At 51.2% G+C, this 22,265-nt stretch overlaps 2 protein-coding genes across 2 annotated transcripts in view; one reads left to right on the top strand and one right to left on the bottom strand.

The window, feature by feature from the left end:
- The first annotated feature begins 333 nt into the window (after nt 1-333).
- Nucleotides 334-11,578, top strand: Prkab1 (protein kinase AMP-activated non-catalytic subunit beta 1). The gene is made up of 8 exons (XM_059249422.1): nt 334-446; nt 562-732; nt 3,012-3,175; nt 4,518-4,611; nt 4,848-4,962; nt 6,726-6,859; nt 10,071-10,139; nt 10,365-11,578. The coding sequence occupies exons 2-8, from the start codon at nt 574-576 to the stop codon at nt 10,440-10,442; spliced, it is 813 nt and encodes a 270-aa protein (XP_059105405.1). The 5' UTR covers nt 334-446; nt 562-573; the 3' UTR covers nt 10,443-11,578.
- Nucleotides 11,579-17,508: 5,930 nt separating this feature from the next.
- Nucleotides 17,509-22,265, bottom strand: part of Cit (citron rho-interacting serine/threonine kinase) — a 177,383-nt gene continuing 172,626 nt past the window's right edge. The window contains 2 exon segments of the mRNA XM_059248795.1: nt 17,509-17,982; nt 18,902-19,211. Of these exon segments, the coding sequence (XP_059104778.1) occupies nt 17,959-17,982; nt 18,902-19,211 (334 nt within the window). The 3' untranslated portion in view covers nt 17,509-17,958.

The following is a 22,265-nucleotide window of genomic DNA, read 5'->3' as shown; positions in this document are numbered from 1 at the left end:
GCCTTGCCATCTCGCCAGCTCCCGGTTTCTTAATTCTATGTGCCCTTTACAAAGACCCCCATTAACTGGAGAGCGTACAAACTTGGAGCGAGGTGGGCGGCCCCGTCAAGTGGCATCGCCAGCTCAGTCCGGAGCGGGACGAGGAGGGCACGCGAGCGCCTCCTGCCGGCCGCCAGGAAGCTCGTCCTGGGAGCGGCCCGGAACGACCCACTGCGGCTGCGCGCTGCGCGGCCGGAGGAGGCCGCGGGCGAGCGAGCCCTCTCCGAGGACGGAAACGGAAGTGACGCCGGGCTCGCCTCGAGCGCTCCGTCCCCAGTGACCATCCTGCCTGCGCGGGGCCCGGCCGGAAGCGGAAGTTGCTGAGGGGTGGGAGAAGTTTGCCCGACTAGTGTCAAGTTACGCTCCGGCTCTGGTCGGAGTTCTAGCCGCGGCTGCTGCCTGAGCAGGTAAAGCGGGGCTCGGCGAGCGCGCGCGCGCGGCCCGAGGGGCGTGGCCCGCGGTCCCGGGGGTCCCGGGGGGGTCCCGGCTCGTCCCCTTCCCGTTTCCCTGTGTCCCCCGCAGATCCCCCCCGCCATGGGCAACACGAGCAGCGAGCGCGCCGCGCTGGAGCGCCAGGGCGGCCACAAGACGGCGCGGAGGGACAGCTCGGGGGGCGCCAAGGATGGGGACAGGCCCAAGATCTTGATGGACAGCCCCGAAGACGCCGACATCTTCCACTCCGAGGAAATCAAGGTGCTGAGTCGGGGGGCCCTCCGAGCCCTCTTGACTCGAGGGGGAGGGGAGGGAGGCCCCCCACTTTGCATTGTTCCCGCCACATTCCCAACTTCACACCTGGAGGGAGCTGCTGGCCCGGTCACCGCCCTCCTTTGCTGTCCCGGGAACCTGTGCCTAATTACCGATAGGAGAGTCACCCAGGGCTCCGTGGAACATCATTAAGGAGAAAGCAGCTCTGGGACCTGAGTTTCAGATTCTTAATTAATTGCGAGGCGAGCGAGCTGTAATTGAGCACCGGCGACTCCTTTCCCTCTTAGATGTAATTGATTGCACGGCTTTGCGGAAACTTTGTCTCGGCTTCAGGCCGATCGGCGTTTGCAAAAGTTGGGCAGGGAGTTTCGGTGTTCCGTTTCGGAGGTAAAACAGGAGCACAGATGTTAAGCTGAACGTGAAGCTGGCTAGCTGACTGCCTGGGGTGTTTGGTTCCAGACGCTCGTGGTCCACCTTGCTAACCTCCCTTAGATCCGGCTGTTGCATTTGAGGAGGTCAGTGACCAAGAGTCACTCTGAACAGCAGCCAGCAGCTAACTGCTACTCCACCTCCCCTTTACTGAAACAGTGACCTGGACTGGAAGCAGACCAGAGCAAACCATTTTTTTGCAGGTCAAGCCTGAAAGTTCCTGCTTGAGCCACATCCTCTTAACCACAGCGATGTGGCCAGTGCTTCCGGCCCAGTCCAAGGACATTCAGTGATTTAGTGGAAGGAGCTAATTCCTTAGAATAAACTGCAAGTGGGAAGGTCGACTCTGACCTGCACAGTCTGTTACTGTCTTGTTACCTGTGAATCCTCATTACTTAAACAGGCTAATTGCCTGGTCGCTCACTAGGCTTTTACACACCCCCGCCCCCAAATTGGGCTAGGTATATCGACATTATTATTCTTTGGATCTTGATTTTGAGTCTAACTTTGAAGAGGCTGCTCTTATGGGGACTGCATCTTGTTACTGTAACTTATTTTCCCCGGCTTGCTGCTTTGGGGGAAAGGTGTGTGTTGTGATCTTTGGAGTGGTGTTTTCTCCAGGGTTGAGATTGTCCCCACCCCTAGAAGTAATTTTGGCCCAAGGCTATTTAAGAGGAAGTAAGTGTTTGTTGTGGCAGGTGTATATTCACTGTGCCCTCTGCTCCCTTTGCTGTGAGCTGAGTAAACTTAGTTTAAAAAAGAAATGGGGGTTGTTGCTGTTCTCGACAGGGTCAGGGAGTTGGGATTTAAATGGCATTCCTTCTCATCTCATCAGTAGTAACTGGGCCGCCTGATCAAGTCAGGAATTCCCCCCAATTGTGGTTACAGTTAGTGATCGCTCTAAAGCTGTGGGTCACGACCCCTTTGGCAGCCTTCTGTGTACAAAATATATATATATATATATATATATATATATATATATATATATATATATATATATATATACTATGATTGATAACAGTAGGAAAATTACAGTTATGAAGTAGCAGCGAAAATGATTTGATGGTTTGTGGGGGGTCAGCACAACAGGTGGAACTGTGTTTAAAGGGTGGGGCAGGAAGGTTGAGAACCACTGCTCTAAAACAATTGTAGATTGTTGTTTAAGCTCTAGCACAGATCCAGAGGCTGCAGGCATCTCTTAGACAAGAGCAGATCAGTATCTGGAAGAGAAAGCGACAGACGCTCCTAAGCTCCCCTCAGGGCGTTTTCCCATCCTAGAAATCTAGTCTTGGGCTTTTCTTCTGATGAGAGAACTGTTTCACCCCAGGGCTGGATGTCGTCCTTTCTCTCTGTCTGGAGTAAGTTGATCACTCTCTTAAGTCATTGGATAGTATCGTTTGTCATAGTGAAGGGACCAGGGTGTTTTACTAATCTGTTTCTCCGGTACTTGGTGAACAGCCTCCCCCCAACCATCTGAATTTGCCAGATCGTCTGTACCTGGAAGTCTTGCTTAATGGAGGGAAATCACGTGTATTAAACTCACCTTGGATTCATGGCAGTCTTCTTCCAAGGCGGCCGTATAGCTTCCTCTAGAATTTGTGTGAGGTCCCGTCGCAGTAACAGTAGCTAATGATTAAGCACCCAGTGTGTGTCAGACTATCTCAGTCCTCACAATACTGACAGAAGCCGTTGTTTTTACTATCTCCAAATGCAGGTGGGGAACAGACGAGTATTAAGTGTCGAGAACTGCCCTGATTAGAGTGTGTTGTCACTCCTAGTAGGCTGACAGTCGGTGGGGGGATGCTGCCTGACCCTGAGTAAACGGCTCTGCTTCTTAGGCTCCAGAGAAGGAGGAATTCCTGGCCTGGCAGCATGACCTGGAAGTGAATGACAAAGCCCCCGCCCAGGCTCGGCCCACTGTGTTCCGCTGGACAGGGGGTGGAAAGGAGGTCTACTTGTCGGGGTCCTTCAACAACTGGAGCAAACTGCCCCTCACGAGAAGGTAACTAACGGCCTGGGACTCGCATCCTCGTGTGGCCTCAGCTGTGGGTCTGTTCTCGTTTCTCTGGGTGAGCGGTGTAAAGGGTATTTTCCTAAGATCGATGGTGAGTGAGGAAATAGTTCACTCAGTGAGGTGGAGTTCAGATCTCCAACCCTAGAGTCGCCATCTCTAGTGCGTGGTTGTAGAGGACAGCAGTGTCTCAGGAGAACATTTCTGAGCCATCCTCGACACTCAGCTACCGTTTCTTCTGAAGAAGTTGTTCCCGGGGCAGTGGAGAGTGCGGGGCTGGGAACCTCGGAGGCCTAGATCCGAGCCCACATCGCCTGCCCTCAGCGGCCGCCCCGTGAGGGCCTGTCGACCAGACGACTCCCTTCTGTTACTTTTGGAAGGTTGGAAGGTACATGTTCTGAAGACGTTAGCAAAGGTGGACTGAGACGCTTCCTCAAAACCCCGCACACTCACTAGTGACCACTTGTGATGAATGGAGAGCAGTGTCCTGCTGTGCCACCTGATGATTGTCAGAGCCCCTGTGTCCCCACGGCTGACACTGAAGGGGGAACCACTGGGCCCCGAGCCACAAGTCAGCTCAAGTCAGGCCCAGAAACAACTAAATGGCAAGGGCTCAAGAATTGCTGGGTAGTTACACACGTGTGTGCGTGTGTGTGTGTGTGTGTGTGTGTGTGTGTGTGTGTGTGTGTGCGCGTGCCCTGTTACACTGGCCGTCTCCTGTCCGTGTGTACACGCGTGTATGCCCTGTCGTTACACTGGCCGTCTCCTGTCCGTGTGTACACACGTGTATGCCCTGTCGTTACACTGGCCGTCTCCTGTCCGTGTGTACACACGTGTATGCCCTGTTGTTACACTGGCCGTCTCCTGTCTGTGTGTATACACGCGTGTGCCCTGTCGTTACACTGGCCGTCTCCTGTCCGTGTGTACACACGTGTGTGCCCTGTCGTTACACTGGCCGTCTCCTGTTCGTGTGTACACACGCGTGTGCCCTGTTGTTACACTGGCCGTCTCCTGTCCGTGGAAAACTGACGAGGAAGGGAAAGCTAGGCAGCTGTGCCGCCTTTGTTGGCCCTCCTTGCGGACTTGAAAAGCATGAATTACCATTTGTTGACCTTTCGGGGTTAGGATTCTGGTTCCTAGTGTCTGAGCAGAGGGAGTTTTCTGGAAACTCTTGCCTGCTGCTTCATTAAGTGGCTTTCCTAGGTTGAGACTGAGCCCGTGAATTGTCTGAATTGGTTGAACATGTCTGCTCTCCGGCAGCCGAACTCTTGGTTGTACCTGGAGCCAGAGGGCATCCCACCCAGCTGAAACACTGCTTCCTTTCTTTCTGCAGCCAAAATAACTTTGTAGCCATCCTGGATCTGCCTGAAGGAGAGCATCAATATAAGTTCTTTGTGGATGGCCAGTGGACCCACGATCCTTCCGAGGTACTCTTCCTGCAGCCCCCGGCCCTCTGGGTACCTGCACAGCCAACACCAGTCACCTCCCTTGTGACTTCCCCGCTTGTGACTCCAAGTTAGATAGCGCCAGTTGCCAGACCATTGGTATAATTGACCAAGAGTAGCTAGCCAGGCGGTGAGACCTTCCAGCCAGGAATTCTAGTCCTCTGGAAAACTCCACAGACCTTCCATGTTATGATTTCTGCCTGTCTGTCTCTTCCCAGCCAATAGTAACCAGCCAGCTTGGCACAGTTAACAACATCATTCAAGTGAAGAAAACTGACTTTGAAGTATTTGATGCTTTAATGGTGGATTCCCAAAAGTGCTCCGATGTGTCTGGTATGAACAGTTACTTTATCCCACGTGTGTGCAGGCTGGGGCTGTGCAGCCTGCACATACTCTGTTTCCCTTGCCTCTCACACTTGAGCTAAAGCTGCCCGGCCAGCTACACAGTGGTAGCTCTCTGGGCCAGAGCAGTTCATTCCTAATTCCGTCCGCTCTGGCTGTTGGAGTTTAACCCCAAAGAAGTCGTAAGTCCCCGCCCCTGTCTGGGGGCTACTCGGTAGTTCCACTTGGCCGTAGAAACACAGCCAGACTGGATGATCGCCACAGGCAGGGCTGAAGAGGCAGGCCCTAGAGGACACAGCGGGTCAGTAAGGAGCCAGCACCGGGGGAGCTGACAGCTCCCCGTGCCTGGAGAGTTGCAGGCGGACAGGTGATAAACGACACCTCAGTGACCTTGGCTGTCACTTGTGCAGCCCATTAGCACCTTGTCAGGCTTCTGAGAGAAAGTGGCTCCCTATAGAACACAGGCTGCATAGCACAACTCTTTTCTGGAAACCTGTTCTGTTCGGTCCTGGGAAACAAGAGTCTTCTAACCACGGAGCTTTCGGTGCCTGCGGTCCACCCACACCCCACAGGAAGAAACTCCCTGGAGTGTCCCAGGGACAGTTCAGGAGAGACTGTCGTGGTGCAGGTGGTGCACCTCTGGCATCACAGCTGTAATTGACGGGTGGGCTTGGCTGGCTGTGTCTAATGGGTCAGAGTGCGGATCTGGGTTAGAGATCCGAAGCCAGTGCTTCTTCCTTGGGATCACTGGTTTTCCCCAGATGACCAGTCACATGTTTCAGACAGGCAGAGGGTGTGGCATGGAGGCAGTGTACACTCTCCTCCCACTGGCTGACTTGGAACTTCGTTTGCACACCAAAGCCTTTAGTCAGCTTGCACCTCACGGCTGCTGAGGCTGCTGAGCCCGCTCCAGCGCCAGACCTGTTTAGACACTTGAGTTTGTTTGTTTCATACCATGTGCTTACTCCTTATGGCTCCGTTTTCTGCACAGAATGCTTTTCTCAGTTTTTCAGCTGAGATGTGGTTGGATCATGCAAAGGGAGCCCGACCTAGAAAATGATGTTGAGAAAGTTGGCAGTTCTGGACCAGCTTAAGGATCAGGTGACCAGAACCCATCCTGATGTTTGGATAATGGCTCAGTACCTCAGCCAGCCAGCCAGCCAGCCAGATGTCACTATTTGAGCTGCTGCTTCTGCATGAGGTGCTGCACTTCCAGAAGCTTCTTACTGTGTCTGTATAGTAAAGATACTCAGGCCTAGCGTGTGGAGCCAAAGAGCCTTACCCTTAGGTCTTTATTGTTATTTGTTTATTTTTGATATGCCAGTGCCTCATTAAACCTATTTTATTCTGCCTAGTAGAGCTTGTAACTTAGACTAGGCCACTTTTCCCGATTGGAAGCCTTGAACTTGTGGTGTTTGTCACACCCAGCCTGAAGAAAGAAGGAAGCCTTTCCTCTGACAGGAGAGGTTAATAGGTCATTAGGAGTGGCTCCCGCTAGTGTGACCCAGACACCTGACCTTGTTACCACTGTCATTTCATTGGAGCATCTCAATTTACTACTGAGACTTATTCTGAGCACCCAGATTCTAACGGTGATTTCACCCCCTGTTCGTCCTCTTTGGAGCTTGAATAGCTGAAGAAAATACGAGTGTGTATTGAGGGAGCAAGGACAGGAAGTAGGTGATGACACCATAAATCACATGCAGCCCCCAGAGCTCACGGTCTCAGCGCGTCCTGTCACCATCTCCCCACAGAGCTGTCCAGTTCCCCACCGGGGCCCTACCATCAGGAGCCTTACATCTCGAAACCGGAAGAGCGGTTCAAAGCCCCACCCATCCTCCCTCCACACCTGCTGCAGGTCATCCTGAACAAGGACACGGGCATTTCTGTGAGTACTCCGTCCAGCCCTCCTTCGTGGGGGTCATGTTCACCTGCTCTCCTCCGTGCCTGCGTCTTACAAAGCAGCGGTGAGCACGTGTGTCTCCCGTTGTTGGGAGCTGCCCTGGTCCTGACACGGGGACACAGGCTGCCGGAGAAAGTTGACACCCATTACATTAAATTTCACGAGAAAATAGTTAACCACCTCTTCTTGGTCAGCTAGAGCTTGAGTTCCTCCTCCAGCCACAGCATCTTAGAATCAAACTTTAATGATCAAGTTGCTTTCGGAAACATCAGCCCTCCTGATGATTGAGGAGGGTTGAGCTGTCTTAGTGCATTTCCTCTGAGAAACTGTTCAGTGACCTGCAGGAAGGAAATGTGGGCCTTGAACAGCCAGCTGTTTCCTGTGGCTGACTTTCCATTCTCTTTAACCTAAGTTGTCCATTCCGCCTAGCTCTGTTCATACGGCGTGGCGCGGTCTTACCCATTATCTGCTGCTGACACAGAATAGAAACTTAGGAAGACCGGAAAGTGGTTTGGTGTAGGCCCAACAGCTATACGGCCCACAAGCATGGCATCTGCAGCTGTGAGGGCTTTTGTCCCACATCTGCCATGGCAGAGGTGGAAAGGCAAGCAAGGGTTGAGCCCGCTTCTAACAGTGCCCTCAAGATGACTGAACCACTCTCTTGACCTAATTCATCACCAGTTATACCATCTCCCATGCCACTGGGGATTAAGGTCCCAGTACGTGAGCTTTAGGGGAAACAGTCAAACCGTAGCGGGTGCTAAAATAACCACGCCCTCGACACTCCACCCAGAAGTAGACTCCACATGCTGGTGAGCTGTGTCTGTGGGGGGCTCCCCTTAGAGCTATCACTGCTGGACCACCAGGGCAGTTAGTGTTTGTACCCTGTCTCAGAAGACTCACCTCTCTCAGGCACCGGACGCCCCTCTGCTGAGAGTCCACGCACAGATAGTGCCTGGTGTGGTCATCACTCTGTATCCAGGAGGCCAGTGTAAGAACCAGCAAACTTCAGACCCCAGTGGCTGATCCTATGTTCAGTGCAGACCTCAGACAGGCAGCCAGTGGGGTCTACAAGGACCCTTCGCCGCTGTCCCGCTGTCCTCTCCTGAAACAGTGCAGAGGTTGGAAGACAGTCAGCACCCTCCTAAGCTAGGAAGGGAGAACCTGTGCCAGGACTCCTGACACGGGCAGCCCTGAGCACTAACAGACCTCAGACCTTGTTTCCAGTTCGGGAGTGCTTTCCAGCTGGTCTTATGTAAGCTTTACGGTAAAGAGACAGAGCTCCAGAGCTGGTGAGTGGCATCCCAAGGAGAGGTCAGAACCCGCTGTCTTGGAGGTTTTGAGAATTCTAGCACATTGTTGTTACTGTGGTCAGCCTCCCCTCACAGCTGTTTCTCATAGCCAGCATCTTCCCATAACTATTATTCTGTCTCACCCATCCTGCTGTCTAAAGATTATACATATGTCACACGGTTTTGTCTTCCTGTGCCTCCTGGCTTGTTTAATGTCCACAGAATTCATCCTTGTTGCAAATACAAAATTCTCTTCCTTTTTAAGGCCAAGCCACATACCATGGTTGTAGTTTCTTTTCCCATTGCTGTAATAAGATTTGGTAAAAGCAATTTCAGGGAGAAAGGGTACATTTGGATTCATAGTTCCAGGGTCAAGTTCATCCTAATGGAAAGCAGCAGCAGCAGGAGTTTGAGGGAGGTGGTCTCATTGCATCCACAACCATCCATAATAAATGCATGCTTTCTGCAGTGTCCCGTCCAGGAACTGTGTCGAGTTGACAGTTAGCAGCTCTCACAGTGGCGTGTGTGTACTACATTGTAAATCCACCCACCCGGGTTTAGTTTTCCACAGCTTGGCTGTTGTGAATAGTGCCGCAGTGAACATGGCATATTGATGTCTCTTCAGCATCCAGATTTTGTTTGCTTCAGATGCACTCATGCATTACATGCACACAGATACAGACAGACACATGGGTTGTGTGGCTGAATCATATGGTAGGTAGTTCTGTGTCTAAGGATCATCCATAATGCTTTCCATAGATGATACCGATCCAGTGTAGGCAATCCACAGAACTTGCATATCCCAAACATGATGTGCTCAAAGTATTAGTCAACTTTAAAAGATGACAGATAAAAACTGTAGTTCTTGGAAACCTCCCAGCAGCCATTGTCTGAAGCAGCATTCAGCTGAGGCGTGGTGGCCAATTCTTATTCACTTCCCGCCAGGTCTGCCCAGCAGGGGCTCTCGGGGAACCTGTGACAGCACTGTTAGCCTCTGAGAGGCTAAACCTAATGGAGGACAGGGACAGAGCGAGGACTAGGACCTGGCTTTCCAGCTCCTCCACCTCCACGTCTCTCCCTCGATGAAGCCAGCATGTACTCTTGTGACTGCAGGCTGTTTGTCCCCAGCAGATTTCCCCAGACTCTAACCATAGCTGCTCATTAGGCTGCAGCTTGCCGCCACTCAAAGCCCTCGAGAGGACTGCACAGCATGGTGAAGGCCATCCAGCTTCATTTGGAAAGGCTGGCCACACCTCCTGAGTTCTTGCTTTCAGCCTTCTGGGTGTCATGGGCCTGCTGGCAGCTCCGAAGGCACTTCAGTACTGGAGTTCCCAGCTGAGGGAGATGAACACTCTTTTCCGTGAGGCAGGGACCTCAGCTTTGAGCCACCACAGACTGATTGATGGCTTTGCTTTTCTTCCATTTGAGTGTATTTTCTTAAAAGATGGGAATGTGCAATGAAAAAACTAGCTATCTGGCCTCTTGAGGTGGAAAGGTGTGGCGAGGCAGCGTCCATGTGTCCACTTCGAGTCGCCTACTGTTATCTGCTTCATTATGCAGCTGTAGAGACTCGATTTTACCATCTGCTTCTCAGGGGCATTTAGTACCCAGCATATCTTGTGTTCCTTGGAAGCATTTCAGTGGGTCCTTGATCTTCTGCCTCTTCTCTGTAAGGATGGGACAGGAGCTTTAAAAATCAGTGGAAGCTTGAGGAGTATTCCAGTGATGGTAGCTCCAACCTCTCAACTCAGCTGTCGTCTCCACAGCCCCACTGCCCAGCTTGGGAAGACAGGTCAACCTGTGAGCCTGTCTCCTGTCCTCGGCTACCCTGCCTGGGCCATGAAATAAGGGAGGAAAACCGTCTTGACTTCCAAAGCTTACTTGCTCCCTTTGTTCCCTCCCAGTGTGATCCAGCACTGCTTCCGGAGCCCAACCACGTCATGCTGAACCACCTCTATGCACTCTCTATCAAGGTAATGACCTGTCTGGCCTTAGAGCAGTTCCTGAGCGTGTGCTCTGAAGACCTGTCATTCTAGGACTGCCTGGAAGTACTGACAGCCATAGCTGCTTTTGGGGTCTGACAGGCTCGGGCTCGGGCTCTGCCCAGGAGCTTGTGTTTTTCCTTAAGTCTGGTGATTCTCATGCTCTCTGAAGTCTGAGTCCCTGACTGTCCTGCCTTTGGTCATTTCCACCCTTAGGATGGAGTGATGGTGCTCAGCGCAACCCACCGGTACAAGAAAAAGTATGTCACCACCCTGCTCTACAAGCCCATATGAGATGCTAAGAGCCAGCCATGGACCACAGGGACAACAGGCAGCGCTGGGCTCTCCATGTGCATGCAGATCCTCACTCACTCTCTGGGACATTTCACCCCTGCCCTAGCCCACCTTGAAGGTTTGTCCAGGCACAGCCTCTGTAGAAGAGTCCAGAAATGGGAAGGGACGGCTGTTTGCAGTGCACGAGGCTAGTGTGCTCCAGACGTCATCCCCAGCTGGCCAGAGATGACGAAAGCCAGACCCAGATGCTGGCACCTTGCCGGTAAAAAGTGGGGAGCAGGGACTGAAGCCACACAGAAGTCCTCATCGTCTGTGTCCAAGGTCGATGGCCTGTCCCTGCTGAAGCCTGGCCGTGGACATAAGCAATATTCAATCTTGCCTGCCCTTCCAAATCAAAGCAGTAGATTGTAGATTCTATGGAAACTCAGATGTCTGATTTCCGGATGCAGCTTTGCAATCATTGCCCGACACTGTGTGCACTAAGGACCTTTTTTAACTAGAGTGGCTGGCTGTCCAGCCCTACCTAAGGCAATAAGTCACCAGGATGAGACTATAGATCATGTGACTACACTCAGCAATAATTGTTGTCAGCACAAACTTCAAAACCCACTGCCGTATTCTCCATTAAGCTGAATGATCCTGAGGACTGGCCACCATGGAAGGTTGTCCGCTCCTTATTTCAACTGTAATGGTGACAGTGTTGCCATGACAACTTTGTCAAAGCCCCACCCTCCTTTCAGTTCCAGCATGTGCTCTTCAGCTGGGGCCCCGTGTCTCTAGTGAGCAAAGGATGTCACAGTGGTTGCATTGCTTGTTCTAAAAAGATGTGGAGCCTCTTCAGCAGCCTGCCGGATTCCCAGCAGGAAGAGTCCTTTGGATCAGTGTGAATGAACCTGTTTTACACTCGTCTTGGTTTCCATGGTGATGCCACAGATGTGTCCATTGGTACAGGTTCCTGTCACCTGTCAGCAGAAGTTACCATTATATCCTTTGTTCTTGCCAGAGAGGTGGGAACAGGCTCAGTGATGCCCAGTATTTGGCTGACCTGAGTTTGGGTACCTTTTTGTTACTGTTTTCAAAACACTGAATTGCTGTCGTCTTGATGTGTAAGTTTCAATAAAGATTTGTAAAACTAACCAGAGGAAATTTAGATTCTATTCAGGTTTTTTGAAGAAAAGATTAGAACTTCAGGCCTGCTCAGTGCTGTCTTGTGCACTCTGTAGTGACTGAGAATGAGGCGAGAACAATAATGTCCCACATGTAAATTAGCTCTTGGGGTGCAGGGAGATGCTCCGGTGTTGGGAGCCCAGTGGTGGGGTGCAAAAAAAAGCAGGTCCCGGCACGCACCGGCCAGCAGTCTCGTTAACCCGAGTTTGAGCGACAGTGATGGAACACCTGCCCTGTGGCCTCCACATGCACATTTAAAACTTTAGCTCTACCCACAAGGGGCGCAAACACCCAACAGCGCAATGTAAAACCTAGAGTTCACCCTATGAGTGGCAGCCCCGGGATCATGGGTGGCTCCTGAGGGAGATGATTAGTGTGGCAGCTAGCAGGCATACTCTCAGAAAATGAGAACATGAATATTCTGTGTGCATATTTATTAAAAGATCTCATTTTCTCAAAGAGCAAAAGGGAGTTCCCAGTGGTCCAGAAGATGCCCACAGGCCCAGAGATCCCAGACCCAGGAGCTAAAGGCAGTGGGAGTAAATTACTTCAAAGAAATGGAGAAGGAGCAGCTGTGTTGCCCAACCACAGAAGTACAGCCACCTGTCCAGTTGTGTAGTGTGACCCAGGTCACACTTGCTCTGTTAGCTGGCATTCTCTATATAGATAAGGACTGGTTCCATGGCTACGAAAGCTTACTTCAAGTTGCTTTTTAGTGAAGATGTATTTCCTCCCTCTGGAAACGTAAACACAAATTACTTTATAGAGCCAAAGATAAGGCCTGAAAATCAGGAAAATGTAAGGGGACTGCTGGATCAATACGGTGGTTTCTCAGTATCCCCAAGTGATGGTTCTGTCTCGGCTCCCATTATGAAGATCTCCAGCCCCTCATAGCACAGATAAAATAGTGTTTCCATGTAAGCTATACACATCTTCCTTTATGCTTAATACAGTGTAAATTTATGCAAATAGGCTGTATTATTTGGGGAATGGTAAAATACAGATTCTTAGTGAACATCTTTGGTTTGCATAGGTTGAATGAATGGGTACCAGGAGGCCCCTGTATGACATCTTTCTAGGCAGTTAACCTCAACAATCATAGAACCATATATGAAAACACCGAATCCGGAGGACCCAGGCAAGGGCACTTCCTTCCCTTTGTCTCTACTTGTGGGTGTAGACGTGAGGCGGTTGATAGTGCTCCAAGACCAGGTCACCAGCTTGACAAAGCCTTTGAGCCCACCATTCACCCCATAGCAGATGCAGGTGTAAATCACATGGCTTCTAGGGATGGCCTCTCCCTGAAAAACAAGAGGGGTTGGACTAGGCAAGATGACACTTGGGACTCCCTTACCTTACACTGGGAGCCACAAAACGTGAGTGGGTTTTGGCCACAAACAGGAAGTCAGCACCAGACAAGGAAACTACAATGTAACATCAGCTCCTTGGGACATCCTAGACATCCATGACTGAGGGCGGAGACTGGAGCATTTTAGAGAACAAGGTTCTTTGAACATGAGCACTAGCTCACATTCCAGCTTACGATGAGTTCTCCTGGTGTCTCATCTGCTGTGGTCTGACTATGTCCTGTCCAAAGCTCGGTTGTCTGCACTGTGATGGTTTTAAAAGGTGCTGTTTAAGAGGTGGTGAGGTCGTGAGCGCTCCTCCCCAAACCCTCTTGAGGGAGGCCTTACCACAGGGCTTCGTGAAGCTTTCGGCTAGCTTGCCTTCATGACTTCTACCATGTGAGGACAAAGCCCCTGTGGAGAGTTCAGAAACAAAAAGTTCATCTTGGAAGCCTACAGCAGCCCTGGCCAGGCGACCACACCCATAGCACCTTGTCTCAGACTTCCTAATCTCCAGAAGTGCAAGAAATAATTGATTCTTTATAAATTACACCGTCTCGGGTGTAATTTACTATAGCAACAGTACACATAAACATCCACCTGTGTTAACAGTCTGAACAAAGTCTGGGTCAGTCATTGAGTTAATCCTGCTTCCCATGAGTCTCCAACACTTGTACCCAGCAGATTAATGGACAAACAGAAACTTGAGCTGCCTTCTGCCTTTGAGCCTCCCATCTTTAAGAGAAAGCAAGGAAGTCATAAATATGTCTGTATTTCTTGTAAAAACCCATCACCTCAGTTAATTATATGAATCATCCAGTCTTCCTGAGAACTCCGAGTTCTCCGGAACCTTGGAGGGGATCCTACAAGCTGGTCTGTGGGGCCCAGCTACTGTCTCTGGGATCCACATCAGTAGGCTAGCCCTTACTGTTGCCCCATCCCCACCCCAAAGGGACTTCATCGGTCCCATCTGGAAACCCCACAGCTTCAGGCAAACAGAGTCCACATTTGATGCCTTCAGCCAGGATAAGCAGCACTTAAACCAGCAAGAAAGATCTGACCAGAACTGCCTCTGACTGGAACAGCTACAGCAGAGTTTCTTAGTCTTGGCACTACGGATATAGATCATTCTTTACTACTGGGGATGAAGGCTGTCTGTGAATTATAGGGTATTTGTCGCGCTGCTCTGACCTCTCAACCCACTGGACACCACTAGGAACCCACACTTGTGGCAACCAAGACTATCACTCAGAAACACTAGCATCCTGTAGGGGAAGGAGGGGAAACTCTGTCCTGGCTGAGAACCACGGAAAGGAGCCAATGTAATTATGGTGGAAGCCCGGCCGCCCCACCCCTGCAGGGCCACCCTCACCTGTGCTGTGGGTCTTCATGAGTGTTCTAAACTAACCTTTGGCCAAAGGTCCTTTTCTGTAGACTAGCTGTTCAGTCCTATTAAGTAGACTATCTCTTTTTTTTTTTTTTTTTTGCCCCAGGAACCTAAAGTTTCATGATCATGAAACTTGGTACGAACTCAATGCCTTGAGTTTGGTGAGAATTAACGTAAGCGGTCTAGGACTGGGCCTCATTTTACAGTGTGACTGAGTAATTTCACAGTTGTTTCATAGGGGTAGTCCCTTCAGGTCCAAAAGACCTTTGAGCAAGTTCCTTTTGGAACCAAACTCTGTTTACTTAGCTTTTAAGGCAGCCCCTGGCTGCCAAGAATCCTCGGGCTAAGACCTGAAATGGTTAGCTGACAGTTAATGGACATTTTTCTAATGTTTGTTCTCTGGGAAGAAGTTGCAACACCTCATTTCCTCCTTGGTGAGTCATTTTCCCTCCCACAATCACAAGGAACACAGCCTCTAATAGCAAAAGCCTGGTAGATTTGACCCTCAAAGTCAACTTTTAACTACACCTGAGAACCTTGTTATATTTTAATCAAAGATGAAAAGCGACAGGTATCGGGGGACCGTTTTTCCGGGACCAGTCCAGTTTACATAACTACAAAGTGGTGGAGCCAATTTACCTTGCAGACAGTAACTGTCTAGTCAGAACCGGAAGCATTCAGTTACCTTCATCTGAACTCCCTCCAAAGAGAAGCGCAGTATTAAGTTCTCAGTGGCCTCAGCATAATGGGATCAGAGAAATCCTGTGTTGACCTGTTTTCCTGGTTAGCTGCTTACAGCTAAGCTGTTCTAGACTAATCCTTTTAAAGTAGCCTAGGTGGCTGTTTAAGCTTTCCAGTTCCCTGCCCTAAAAAATGACCTTAATAATAAGTGCCTAGTTCATAGAAGCAGTCACCAAACTAAGTGTCCGCCCCCCCCCCCCCCAACCAACTCTAAATTCCAAGATTCTGATTCTGGCCACCCAGGTGCATCCTGCAGAAGAGCCTCCCTCGGAGCGGAAGTGCTGTACCAGCGAGCCCACACTGGCCTTGGCCGTGGCTTTTTTGGGTCTCTGATGAGAAAAGACGCCAAGGGAGCGCACGGTTTGAGATCATTGCTTTATTTCACTATTGTTCAACAACAAAGTTCATTCCTCTCGAGGTGGATCTGGAACTGTCCATGTATTCTCCTCGTTCTGAATAAAAAAGGTAATGAAGAAAAAAAGCCTGTACTTTTGGAGACCTAGAATCTTATAGATGCTAATAAGCTTCTGACTGCGATTTCGGGTTACGATTATTTCCTGCTGGCATCTCGGTGGTCACCCAGAGAGCTCCCCACTCCGGCGGAGATGGCTGTCCACAGCTACCACCGTTGAAAACAAAAGTGAGTGTTGAAAAATGCACCTTTTACAATAAAAAAGTAGAAACCAATTCAATGTCCTTTTTTTTTGTTACGAATATAAAGTTTCTTGTAAATATGTACAGTCTTTTGAGCTAGTTCTATGTAGCGGGAAGCACTTCACAGATGAGACGCGCAATATACAGTCAAGGGCTCGAGGCGCCCATTTCTCGTGGTGGTCCTAGATGAAATGCCAAGACTGAAGACCAGTTATCAGGGACCATTCCGAAAATTTGTGGACCAAGAGACAAAAACTTCAGCAGCCGGTCAGTCAGATCTGCCCTGGGGGGGGATTGGGGACAGGGGACACGACCCCAAAGATTCCAAGCAACACATAAAACACAGCAGCAGGGCTCTGGACATGGAGGGTCACGGGCGTTTCGAACGAGAAAGCACTTAGGTTAAGAGACGAGCAGGAAGGAGCCGGCATGTGGGCCAGGTTGTAGTCTGGGAAGTGACGTGGACTGTGGACACGTGGGCTGGGAACACAGACACAGTCACCTGCCGCGGTGGGGACAGGTCTGCCTTTCAGCCTACCTAGGATGTGCCTTGGTTGTGGAGGCACGCCTAAGAGTCGTGGAGAATCCAAAGCGGAAGAGGCCTTGTGGGGGGTTAAAGGCAGAAGTAAGGCCGCTAGTTAGCTTGCCAACTGCAAAGCCTCTAAGTCGATTCTATCCGGTTGCCAGGAATTCCGCACTCTAAAGAGTGCGGGAGAGAGACTGGGCGAGCCGCACTGCACCTAAAGTGGGGGGACTCGCCAGCCCCACGGGGCTGGAGGAGTTGAGCTGCGGCTTCTCTCCGAGGTCCTGGCCTTAGGTCCAGCCCTAGGGAAAGGCTCATCTGCGAAGTCACAGTTTCGTGGGGGCAGAACCGTGCTGGGTTTTTGTGTGTGTGTGTGTGTGTGTGAACACAGTCATCCTTGAAGTCAGCAGGGAGCTCAAAGGTGGGAGGGGAAACTGAGGGAGAAGTGTGGTTTGCTGAAATCCTTCTCTGGTCGTAAGGCTTGAGCGTTTTGTTTTTGTTTTTTTGTTTGTTTGTTTGTTCAGTGCTACAGACTGCAGCCTGTCGTGGCCAGTTAGCTGACAAGTCGTCAGAGGGTCTCGATTTGGTGGGGCTATGGGATGGCAGCAATACATTGGCAGGAGCAACCCAGGGAGGAGTCAGCCAGGTCGGGGGCAGCACATGCAGTGATGCGCCATGCAGGGCTCCCAGACAGGTCTCCTCCCCGTTCCAGAGGAGTGAGGAGCAGCAGCACACCGATCCTCAGAACAGGAGGTGGGTGCCCCAGGTCCCGGGCCCAACCCCAAGGCCTATTAATGCTGGGCTTGGAGCAAGTCTATTGCGTGCTTTCCTGGCCAAAGCGACGTGGAAAGCTGGGGAAGCAGGCTGGGTAGATGACGCTGAGGGGTAGGGGGCAGAGCCCGATGAGGTCCCTTGGCCCCAGGTCACTGCCTCCGAGCTGAGGCCCGACTGACCTCCATACATTCTCAGCTGGTGGGAAGGGAAGTTGTCAAGGCCGTAAAAGGCAATGAGAACGGTAAACATTTGGCTACGATGTGGCCCTGGGTAAAACAGGGCCGTCTATGAGAATGGACCGGAACAAGAATGGAGCTACGGGAACACGGGAGGTTAGCCAACCAACGGGGACTCTTCTATGCTACGTTTCAGTGCCAAAGACCTGATGGTGTGATCTAGCTAAAAACGACTACAACAGGAAATACGTCGCTATCCAAATCTACTGAGAATTCTGTTGTCTTAAAAAAAAAAGAAAGAAAGAAAAGAAAAGAAAAAGAAAAAAAAAAAGGAGAAAAAAAGAAAAATCAAAGAAAAAGCAACCAACCCAAGGATCTTAGAGTAGCAGGTAGACTTCCAGCCACAGTTTGTGTCCGGGTTGGCTTCCTTTGATGAACTGGTACAGGCTGGAGCTAAATACAAAAGTCTCTGAATGCTGTCAAAGAGTAACAAAGTGCAAAGATGACCGCAGGAAGGGGACCCCCCGCCCCGCTCCGGGGGTGGGGGGGGTCTGAGTGCTGGCAGCGCCTAAGAGCCTTGGCTATCTGCACCCCTTGGAGATGGGGGTATCCGTGCCAAGGACAGTCTGGACCCAGCTGTGCCGAATGCGGGCCGAGCAGACGGGCGCTGGGGTCCCCTGCAGCGGAGACCCGGGGTGCCGTGTTTTCCTGCAGACTGAGATGAGGAGGTGGTTTTTCTGGTTGAGACTTATACTGAAGACTGGTCCCAGACCTAGGAGCAACATAAAGAGGAGGGGGTTTTAGCATCCAAGGCCCGGAACTGCCGGCTCCCTATGTGAGGCAAGTATTGCTTTCAGGTGCCTGTCCTGTCCCTCCAGCGGTTGACCGTGGTGCCATACAGAACAGTGCCAACTTAACAGAGCCAGCCCTCAAGGCATGGGGTCAGGCATGAAACAAGTCACTGAAAAAAAAACAAAAACTGAATTTGCACAGGTGCACGCATAAATATGCACACTCAGTTTTAATGGGAAAACATTTATTACGTAGCTTTTCTCCTTTCTCTAACCAGAAGTGCTGGCCGTGTGCTACAGGAGCATCGGTAGGAGAGTGTGACTCAGAAAATGATCCCCAGGGGACAGGAAGGCAGCACCTCTGCCTAGAGTGGGCCCTAGAAACTGGACGGCCCACCAAAGAGAATGGAACCCCAGGGTCCATGAGCGCACGCTCATGAGTTACCTGCTTCAACATCTCCATCTACTGATTCACCACTATCTAAAAATCACATGGGTACCACTTCAGACTTTGTAAAAACTCAAAGTTCTAGAAAGCATAGTTACAAGCTTCTGGTAACTTCCAGAAAAAAATATCAGTGTCTATAATGCATATATGTGTTTGCCTGAAAATATCTAAAATGTCATCATTTGTATTTACAGGGGGGGGGGGGGCACATATATTTGCTTGTATGCACAGAATAGACCTAGAAGCCACTAATACTGCCTCTCGGGCAGGGAACAACATACTCTTTGGTAGCTGTTACATTTTGAGGTGTGCACACACACCCTTCCTTTAAATCACAGGTTGTCCTCTGAGGAGGAAGCCCCTTAAATAAAGCTTTTGCTTCCCACGAGCCTGAGCCACAGTGATGGAGTCCCACTGTTACAAGAGCAGCCAAGAGGATGCTGCTGCCTTACCTTGTTAACCTGGGACAGTGGGGTCCTCACGGCTCCCGCAGGCAGGCGGCCCCTACTGCTGTCTTCAAACAGTCTCCCTGGGGACCGCTCTCTCCTCGTGCTGAGCATCCGGCCTGGGGACTTCTCCCGCTCCAGGGGACGGCCCGGGGACTTGTCCCTGCGCAGCTCTGCCCGGCCCTCTCGGTCTCGGTAGCGGTGGGGTGTGCTTGGCTCTCGGGGGTGGCTGGGGCCCTCCGGTGGCGCCGGACTGGAGGCCACGCGTTTAGTGATGTGCTCGTTGTATGTGGGTGGGCCTCGCTTGTTGGGGCTGCTGGGGACAGTAAGAGAGTCGGGGGGCTGAGAAGTCAGAGCCCCAAAGCTGGAATCCCCTTCCCATCTAATTATCTAAGCAGGCTCCTTCTCACCGCTGTTCCGTCTGTTTGGTTTAGTTTTTGAGACAGGCTCTCTCTTTGTAGCTTCAGCTGGCCTAGAAACTCACTATGAAGCCCAAGCTGGCTTCAAAGTCATGGTCCTCCTGCCTCAGCTCCTGAGGACTGGGGGTTAAAGGCATATCTACCACTCACTCTTATTAGAAAAAGCTTAGACCTGAGGATGAGGATTAAAAAAAAAAACAACCCAAGCTTCCAGGTGTCAGCGCCAGCTCCTGCCTGCTGCGTCCTCACTCACCATGTTCCCGCCTTGGCTAGGCCCGCTACACTTTGCCTCACCGCCTCCTAACACCACCAGACGGGAACAAGCTCTGGCTGCACAGGCAAGTGCATGGTGGAGAGGCCAGGAGGAGGGGCCGGGGCTAGGACCCGAGAGGTCAGTCTGGGGTCATGATCTCCATGCTCTATCATACCAACTGAATATTTCCCAGAAGTCTCCTGTTAGGGGCAGAGCCTCTCATAACCCAGGAATCAGAGGCCCATCCAGGCCCTTACAAGGGAGCAGCTTTGAGAAAGACTGTCACCATCAGGGGCCGGATCTGTGACAGCCTTGTGCTCAGTGTTTGGTCACCTCTCTCTCTCTCTCTCTCCCTGTAGGTGGCTTTCTAAGTTTTTGTGGCACCCGAGACAGATGCTCAGAAGGTTGACAATTCCCAGTTATGGCAAGAAGATGACGCCTGATAAAATCAGAAACCCAAGCAGGGCAGATGGTGACAGTCCAGCTAGCTCACCCTGGCCCAGAGATTAACCATTAACAACCTCTGACACCCCCCCCCCCCATCCACTGAGAACACAAGGCCTTCCCCCTTTTCCTCAGTGGTACTAAAATCTGAAACCTAGGCCTTATGCATACGAGGCAAGCCATCTACTGTGGAACTACAACCATCGTCACCCCAGCCACAACCCCCCCCCATCGGGGACCTTTCGGTAGGTTCAATTCAACCCTCAGCCCTGTCTGGCCTGGATCAAATCCAGGTTTTACCAGACCCATGGCCCTAACGACCTGCTGGAAGAAGGCAGAGCTGAAAAGCAGGCCAGCTTGCAGAGGTCATCTTGTGGTCGTGAAGAGCTTTCTGCTGTGGCCTCGCTTCCCCACACAGGCTAACTGGCGATTCAGATAACCACTCTGAAAGCCAGCCCCACACCACGTCTCTGCAGTATTAAATGTAAGGGAACTCATTTCTACATCTGAAACCGAAGTCCATACACAACTCGAGCTGCAGAGCTTGGAGAGACAGAAGACGCATTAAAACAAATACATCTAAGGGGGAGAAATACATTAAGCCTATTCGCAATGAAAGAGAAATTCTGGAATGTGTCCACAGGGGCCCATCACAAGGCTAGCTGGAGGGTGCTGTGTCCAAGGAATCAGGGTGGCTCAGAGAAGGCCATTCAGGCCCTAGCTGAGATTAATGAGAAGCAAAAGGACACCCATCATTTGAGGCCAAGTGGGCAGTCTTCCATCTCCATATCTATAATGGCCAATGAGCTACCACATCCATTTTATAGTTCTGCAGAGTTATGTTCGCTGCTCTGCTAAACGGACCAGGAAAATGGAACCTGCTGTGAATGACAGCCAGCCAAGGCAGTCACAGACACTGACCCACCCAAGGCAGTCAGGAGCAAAAAAGACCATTCTATAAGCAGAATGGGAGCTGAGAACTGACTGCAGGCGTGAGTGGGACTTGCCTGGCACCCCCCCCCCCCCCCAGGGAAGCCAGCACATTATTTCTGCCCCATTCACAGCAACTGGGGCCCTTCTGGACAACAGAACAAGCAGGTCCTTACAGTGGGACCACGCGGGGTCAGGAGCAACATGCAAGGCCATGGAGAAGCCTAATCCCAACACTTAGACCCCCTTCTGGCATGACTTGGGAACAAAATGAGAGTCCAGACACTTTAGGGGTGCACGCTGGCCTGGAGTGCACCCTGGCCCGCAATGCCATCATTCTGGAGATGGATCAAATGAAGAGAGAAGCATTGGCACTGGCCTTTCAGCACATCCATCCCTGCAATTAAAATCACACCTGACAAAGAGGTAAGGCCATCACCAAGACACAGTCAGGTTCAGGAAAGTGTGCACGGTACTCTGCCACTTCCAGAACAGTGGGGCCAGGACTACACATCTCGGAAACATTGGCTTCTGTCTATCAATAAGAGAGACGGCTTGTCCTTGAACAGCATCAGAGCATTAAAGATATGTCTGTCTTTTATAATATCTAAGTACCTTTGAACACTCGGTGTTCACCCACCTAATTATAGGCCTTGGGGAATAAAGAAGGTGCCCTCGGCATTGCATTCCAGAGCCCCAGATGTGATGCCTGGCACCTGGCAGGGGATCCTCACAGCTGTGTACAGAGAAGAAGTGTCCAAAAAAGTAAAATCATAGGTCAGTGAAATCGTCCCCTGGGTTAACTCTCAGAGCTTTTGTGGACCAACATCTCCAGCTTGGATGTGGTTCTGGTTCCTAGTCTTCTGGGCCAGGACGAGGCAACCAACTTCTACGCCCAGCTGACGGAACTCCGAGCAGGTGCAGACTGCCCCAGGGCGGCAGACGCAGCGACACCTATCGGAATTCTACTTGCCGTCACACACCCACTGACGGTGGCCCGCAGACCCCTCGATTTTCGGAGCGGGGGAAGTTCCAGCAACAGACTGGAAGCCATCCAGAGGGCTGCTGATGCTTAGGACAGGAGCATTTAAATAAACCGAGGAACAAGAAGAGCCAAGCACAAGAGAAGGAGGAGGAGGAGGCCACTTCCATCAGGGCACAGTCGAGCATCCCCAACACACGGCCCCTTCTGTCAGAAGGAAGAGGGAAGGAGGCTGGAATGGAGGTGAGAACCTCTGAGGACCTGCTTCTCCGTGAGAGCAAAGAGCAGCCCCACAAACATGGGCAAAACCAACTTCACCGGACTCAGAACCAACCGTGGTGT

Source organism: Peromyscus eremicus, chromosome 23 (genome assembly GCF_949786415.1).
Source record: "Peromyscus eremicus chromosome 23, PerEre_H2_v1, whole genome shotgun sequence".
In the NCBI taxonomy this organism is placed as follows: domain Eukaryota; kingdom Metazoa; phylum Chordata; class Mammalia; order Rodentia; family Cricetidae; genus Peromyscus; species Peromyscus eremicus.
This window is presented reverse-complemented; position numbering and strand designations above follow the sequence as displayed.